At 42.0% G+C, this 7,416-nt stretch overlaps 1 protein-coding gene across 1 annotated transcript in view; it reads left to right on the plus strand.

Annotated features, from left to right (window-relative positions):
- The first annotated feature begins 2,784 nt into the window (after positions 1–2,784).
- Positions 2,785–7,416, plus strand: part of LOC116387720 (serine/threonine-protein kinase OSR1-like) — a 10,966-nt gene continuing 6,334 nt past the window's right edge. Inside the window, exons 1-7 of the mRNA XM_031855051.1 lie at positions 2,785–3,081; positions 3,715–3,827; positions 5,035–5,143; positions 5,752–5,893; positions 6,636–6,691; positions 6,902–7,011; positions 7,128–7,229. Coding sequence (XP_031710911.1) covers positions 3,012–3,081; positions 3,715–3,827; positions 5,035–5,143; positions 5,752–5,893; positions 6,636–6,691; positions 6,902–7,011; positions 7,128–7,229 — 702 coding nt within the window. The 5' untranslated portion in view covers positions 2,785–3,011. The remainder of the gene's footprint in view (positions 3,082–3,714; positions 3,828–5,034; positions 5,144–5,751; positions 5,894–6,635; positions 6,692–6,901; positions 7,012–7,127; positions 7,230–7,416) is intronic.

A 7,416-nucleotide genomic window follows, 5' to 3' on the forward strand; every position in this document is an offset into this window, starting at 1 on the left:
ATTTATTGTTCAACTCTCTAAAACACTTCCTCACCCAAAGGTAACTCTAGATGTGAATAAACAGGGAGGGGACGTTAACCTTGGAGGCACCCATAAGCCTCAAGAGACTGTTATCAGGTTGTTCTATTGATACAATATGGAATTTCACTTCACGCCTATAGTTGATATTTGCTAAAAGCGGCTTTGGCAATTGCACTTCCCCGCAGGCACCTTGAGCACAAGGTAAACATGATCAAGAAGGCTGCACAGCAGAGTTGGCTCGCAGCCAGACCACATAGTTGACATTAAGTTGGAGCATATTTGTTGCACTGAATGGGTCAGATGCAGTTTTGTTTTTTTCTTGCTTTTCTTTTCATGTGCAGCTCAGCCTTGGCAGGATAATAGCACTGCAATCACTGGTGCGTTGGGGCTCTTGTGGCTCTCAGCACTTCCCTTTCAGGCCGGGCTTACCCTCAGCGCACTGTCAGCATCAGGATGAGTGGGCTTTAATGCAGCATCAGGGGGAGAGCTTCCAGCTTCCGGGCCAGGGGCCGGGACCGCTTCCAAACCCCCCCCCCCCCCCCCCCCCCCCCCCACACAAAAAAACACGAGGTTCAGGGGAACACGCAGGAAAACAGAGTGCAGCGTTGTCTTTGGAACAAGCAGGTTATTTTACTAAAACATGCATTTTATCTTGGATTCACACTTTACACACTTGCACACCTTCATCTGGGAGCATCTCTGCTCCATGTGAGCCATTTGTGCGTTTTGCTCAAGGGCATCTTGAAGTAGGAGGGAGTTACATATTTACTTTCAGATAATTGATGATTTCACATCCCTTCCTTTTAGCCATGTAATTGGCTCTAAGAATTAACAAAAAAAGCCTGCAGCATTAGCTATTCCCTGTTCAGCTGCATGTCCTAATCTATGTGTTTTAGTAAATGTCACTGCACTCAGGAAAAGTCCTTATGCAACAAAGGTGTGTGCTTATCAGTGAACAGCAATGAAATGCATCACACACAACTTCAAAACACTTTAAACAGAAAATAATATGTGACTTCTCTTGTTGATCAAGTCCCTATTTTGCTTGGTGATGAACAAGCAAGAATAGGCCCCACTGTTTCCTCATATATCACTGATGCCGTTCATAGTTCTGCTGCTTTCCCCTCAAAACAACCTTGCGTCTCAGTGACAAAGATTATGCAATTCCTGGGTTACCACAGGATATAGGCCAAAAGAGGAAGCTACGATAAATACAAAAATATGTAAACAGCTGTCTGATGTGTGTATCTGCTGCAAATATATTTTTTCTCAATACACTGAGTTATGAACATCTTTTGAGTACACTGCATCTGGTTTTCATGAAACGTCTTGGCAAGTTCCAACATGGAGAATGAAAGATTAAAGTAGCCGGCAAATAAACACTGTAGCCTGTCTGCTATCCAGTTGTGGAAAGTGACCAACATTTATTCAAGCACTGTAATAAAGTAACATTTTTAAGTATTTGTGCTGTTCTTCAATATTTCCATTTACTTTATTTTTCTACTCCACTACATTTTAGAGCAAAATATTATACTTTTTTACTCCACTACTGTGTTTTACAGCTATAGTTATTGCGTGGGCCTACTTTCCAAGATTTTACATACAAAAAATACAATGACTATAAAAAAAAGCAATTGTCATAGATCAAACTACCAGCATTATACAAATAACATTAACACCATCTCGACCAGCTACAACTTTTAAGTACTACTTATATGTTAACTGATCACATGTAATTAGGATAAGTAATCAGATTACAAAAATAAGCAGTCAGACCAGATTACATTTGATTAAGCCAATTGTAAATGCTGAATATATCAAAGGGAGTTGTACTCCTCTCAGGTTGCCAGTTTTGTCGACGGTGATTTAACAAATATTTGGTTTTGTTTTAAATGATGATTTATGTAAAATGGAGTTTATGTTCCTTTTTATTTACACTGAAAATGGAAGATGAACATTTTGATGTGCTCTTCTTGCGTTACAAGAGCAAAGTCCTCTGTATGTGGCCTTCGATTAAAAAAACAGCAGCTCCAAAAACACAAAAGAAACAGCATCTCACATGTTGTAGAATACACACAGTACTTGTAGTTCGTGCTTGTACTGTTTTTGTTGTAAGTGTAAATTCAATTTTGACCAACTGAATGCTCAACATACAAAATGTATTTTATTTGCCGTTAACATGTTTTTAGGTGTTTAAAGAGAAAAAGGAATATTTGTGGAACTCATTCTTCGACGGGTCAAACATTGCACCTTTACCAAAAAATAAAGGCGCAATATTTGATTTTTAAGTAATCCAAAAGTATTCAGATTAGAATACATTTTTTGTAATCCAATCAATTATTAATTACAAAATTGCGATGTGATTTGATGCAGTAACTGACTACATTTAAAAGTAATCTGATCTAACTCTGTATGTTAATGATCCAAAAATACAACTCTCCGTTCTGCTTAATGAATACTACTTTCACTTTATTTAATGCACGACTTTTACTTGTAATGGGATAGTTTCTATAGTGTAGTCTTGCTACTTTTATTTAAGAAATAAATCCAAAAGGACACAGTGAGAGGCGATAGCGCCCTCTATTGAGTGTACTCTACACACTTACAGGTGCGCAGTGTGAGAATATCTTGTGTGTTGTCTGAAGACCAAAACATTTCCACTAACCGACATGCAATGCTCTATGAACTTCAATTAAGCAACTTATTACAGTGGTCCAATGTTTCAGAGTTTTTCGGATTTTACTGACATTTGGCAGACTTTGCCACACTCAAGATGGCGACGTCTTCCTCCTACTAAGTTCGTACGTAATACGATGCGTCAGTCGTGCGTGAGGTTGTGTTGACAGGAGCGGTAGGAGTTGTCAGCGGAACAGCAGCAGCCCGCAGCCAGCATCATCGGAGCTGAATGGAGTAATCACACCGATATTATTCCAGACAGCGTCTCTGTTATTACTTAGAAGCATTGTTTACACCGTTCAAACAACGACACCATGGCAGACGACCAGTCCTCTCAGTCCTGGACGATCGACAGGGATGACTACGAACTCAATGAGGTGATAGGTGAGTAGCTTAGCTTGTTAGCATCTTCCCCCCCCCCCCCCCCCTGTGTCTGCAGCGGTGTCGGCTGCCAACTGCCACTAGCTAACTAGCATGTCTGTAGCTAACAGAAGGCCAGTTACAACCCTGAGCTAAGTTACACCGGAGGAAGATTAACAGCTCTGCTAACTCCAGCCTCGTCAGCCCTGCAGAGTTTCCTTCTCCCTAGGCCACAGTATTTAATGAGTTTTCAGCTAGAAGAAGAGCTAAACGGAGATGGCTTCTTAGCAAGTCAGCGTGAAGCTAAACGGCTAGCTAACGCAAGTTAGCTTATAGTGCGTGAAGATCCGGCAGTTGTTGGAGAGGGTGGTGCTCTTTCACTGAAGGTATGACACGGATTATCGTGAGCTATTCATTCTTGACTCTAGTCATGGTAACGTAACCGGTGACTTCAGACAAAATAAAATGAAGTAAAAGGGAAATACCCTAGTCCTCAATCTTAGAAACTATATATAACTCTATGTTTTAAACTCAAATTTAGCACATTCTCACATTGCACCCAAATGATTGAGTTGAGCTGTTATAATCTGACTGCTGTCTTCAAAGGGCTCTTTAGCTCCTCCGGTGTGGGGGTTTCACTCTTGATCTTGTTCACAGGGAGCGGAGCCACTGCAGTCGTCCAGGCAGCATACTGCAAGCCCAGAAAGGAGAAGGTGGCCATCAAACGCATCAACCTGGAAAAGTGTCAAACAAGCATGGATGAGCTCCTGGTGAGAGGGCCAGTATCTGCAGTCCAGATGTTGGGAGCGGTGTGGGCTGGTAGCACAGATCAGTCGGGGACAGACCGAAAGCTTGATGCCACAGCAACCACTGAGCGCTAAAGCACCGAGAGAAATCAATAAGGCGCACACACACACCATGAAAGGAAATTCTGCCAATCTCCTGCCAAAACAGCAGTAAACAATGTGTTTGACAAATGGATAAATACTCGTGATATGTAGTATTACTGACACAAAGTGTTTATTTTCAGCTTCAGAAAGTTACGTCTTTGCTGGACATTTCTGCAGAGTGAAGGTGCAGGATTTTGCCGTATGGCACTTTCATCCCCTATGAAACGTTTTAATATTTTTGTGATCATATGGGCGACATTGATCAAATCTGACCGGGTATATCTGAATTTATATTGCAGTATCAAGTGTATATTGTGATACAGTAATTCAGGTAATCTGCATCATTTTATATTTGAGGCGTCTCATCTCGCCTGAAATAAAGATGCAACGCCACTAACGTCAGCAGAAGCATTCGGGGGGGTAAACGAATACCCGAAGGCTGCGTATTAAATGAGTGAGGCGGAGTGAGTAGATGGATAACGAGATGAGATGCCTTAGGATCTGAACACTGCCATAAAGATCATTGTTTCCAACAGGTCTGTTATCATCCTGCATCTTAAAGGGATGGCTCCTTTTCGTACAATCGGTTTAGCAAAATCCCTTGGTTGTCATGTCTCTTATCTCATGGTGTGCATATATTCTGCCTATAGGTCAACACTACCGTACAGCTACAAGTATGACTTTTTTTATGTGCTTTTTGTGCTCATTTTTAGTTTCAGTCTTGCAGCAGAGGGACTAGTTTACATGTAAAGTTAAGGTCGAAAAGCCAGAGAGATGAGTCATTGATGAGTCATTTCGTCTTCTTGGCACAATTATTGCTTTTCAAGGACTGTTCAGTATCGACATTGCAGCGTATGCCATCTGATGTTAATATTTTAATAAATGTCTCCCTACCCAGTCCTTATATGATATATATATCTATCTATCTATATCTATATCTATATATATATATATATATATATATATATATATATATCTCTCTCAAGGTCCTGAGTTAACCTGTGTCCGTCATGTCAAAATGTCTTGGTGGCTTTGTGATTTCTGCTCCCCGTGTGATCTCGTCTCTCGTGTTTCCCTCTCTGTGTAGAAAGAGATCCAGGCTATGAGCCAGTGCCACCACCCGAACATTGTGTCTTATTATACCTCCTTTGTGGTGAAGGATGAACTGTGGCTGGTGATGAAGCTGCTCAGCGGTGGTGAGTGCTGTTGTGTTTGAAGAAAGAGTAACTCCTGACTTGGCGAACTCTTATCGTCACCTTGACTTTGACTTTCTTTGTCACACCTCCTTACTTTTCTTTGTTGTTAAAGCTCAAATAAACCTGGACTTGAACTTTTCACCAACTGTTTTGCTCCCTGGTGACTTAATCCAGTAGTAGTAGGTTGTGTTGCTCTTGCTGCTGTCGGTGCCTTTATACCTGGCGATTCAGCGTTTTGGTTTGATGGGCTTTACCGTCCACATGTAGACAACTTTACGTAACACTGAAATCATTTTAGTGCAGCCACAATGTCTGATGGTTTATACAACATAAATGTGTCCTATTCAGTTCTTTCTCATTGCTCATTTCTTCTCTGCCTGCATATCTTCTTACTGGGCTAATGCTACTCTCATATAATTTGCTCCACACTGTATCTAATAAAGTGAAAACCAAATTAATTCAGCAGCCTTACTGCAACGTGCTACACCATGTGACTTGAGGTGGGCGGGACCTAGATAAAAATCCTGAGCACCTCTTCCAGAGGTATAGGAGTGAGTCTTGTGACGAGCGTTTGCCTCTCTCTGTCTCTCTCTCCCTCTCTCTCTCAGGCTCGGTGTTGGACATCATCAAGCACATCATCTCTCGTGGCGAGCACAAGTCCGGAGTGTTGGACGAGGCCAGCATCGCCAGCATCCTGAAAGAGGTCTTGGAGGGGCTGGAGTACCTTCACAAAAACGGGCAGATCCATCGGTGAGTTCTTATGACGCATCACCGATGCCTCGTCATCAACCGTGTCTCTCCCCCCCCGGTAGCCAGTACGTCCCATCGCACAGTTCCCTCTGGCACTGAGCCTTTCATCTCTGCAGGAGAGCGTGTGGTTTGAACTAGACCTCGCTCCTTCTGAATATTTAATACAGTGAAAATGCATAATTGAGGAAGTTTGTTTTACATAAAGGTTCCTCCCAGGAACACTGTGAACTGCCGCTGACAAGAAAGGCCTCTTCATAGCCTCAGTGCATTGATGTATGTCAATTATATTTCCATTCAAATTAGCAGTCTCTGTATTTTTTAAGACAGAAAGAAGTATGTTTTAAAACATGTTTCTATATACACTTAAACGACCACGATCTATCTCATTGTAAAAGTCCATAAGAATCATTTGACTGATATTTGAAGTGAAGCTGATGTTGCCGTTAGAGCGGACAGTATTTCAGTAGACGGAGAGCCGCTGTTGATTGAACTCGGATGCTGAGGCTAACTCGCTTACACATAATTAGGAGAGGGGGAGGGAGGCGGTTTGGGTCGGGTTAATCCACTCCCATTCTTTGGGCATCGTTTTCACTCGAATGTATGCAAACAGAAATCAGGTGAATTCAAATGAGGCCGATCAAAGGTGAAGCTTGAACTTGTTAGTGCGCTCGAGTGGAGAGTGTTTGTTCAATTGCATGGGAGTGTGCCATTCCTCTGTTCTAATCCTCCTCTTCATGCACAGGGATCTAAAGGCTGGAAACATTCTTCTCGGGGATGATGGCTCGGTGCAAATTGCCGGTACAGTGTTTCTACTTCCTGTTTCATTGTCGTTTGTTCAGCGTTTCTGCTTAATTTACAGTTTAATGCCCTTTTGTGTGGTAATTCTGCTACAATTATCCAGCTTCACAAATAAGGTCCACGTTGTTTCCCCTTTTTCTGGAGATTTGTTTGTCTAAATATTTTCGTGATTTTTAGATATGTTTTCTCTTCAATCACACACACTCACAGACTTTGGTGTGAGTGCCTTTCTTTCCGCGGGAGGAGACATGACTAGGAACAAGGTTCGGAAGACATTTGTGGGAACCCCGTGCTGGATGGCTCCGGAGGTCATGGAGCAGGTAGGAGGCTTGTTGTGTAGCGCTTGCTGCTCCCTCTGTTGTCCGTCCTGTAATGCCTCGTAACTGGGTGATAAAAGGAAGTGCTTTGTTCACTCGGATCTGTTTTTAATCCGCAGGTCCGCGGCTATGACTTCAAAGCTGACATCTGGAGTTTTGGGATAACGGCCATTGAACTGGCCACTGGTGCTGCACCGTATCACAAATACCCACCCATGAAGGTAACTTTGCATGGGCTTTTTTGGTACTTTGCTGTTCGTCAGTAACGCATCTACTGTCTCTTTGGTTACATGGCACATTCAGTTTTGCAAGCTACAGCCGTCTGCTTGATTAACACAAATCATTTCACCAGAAAAATACCTTTTTTTTTTTTTTTTTTTTTTTTTTTTTTTTTTTTTTTTTTTTTTT

Source organism: Anarrhichthys ocellatus, unplaced genomic scaffold (genome assembly GCF_004355925.1).
Source record: "Anarrhichthys ocellatus isolate YVR2014 unplaced genomic scaffold, GSC_Weel_1.0 scaffold15, whole genome shotgun sequence".
NCBI lineage: Eukaryota > Metazoa > Chordata > Actinopteri > Perciformes > Anarhichadidae > Anarrhichthys > Anarrhichthys ocellatus.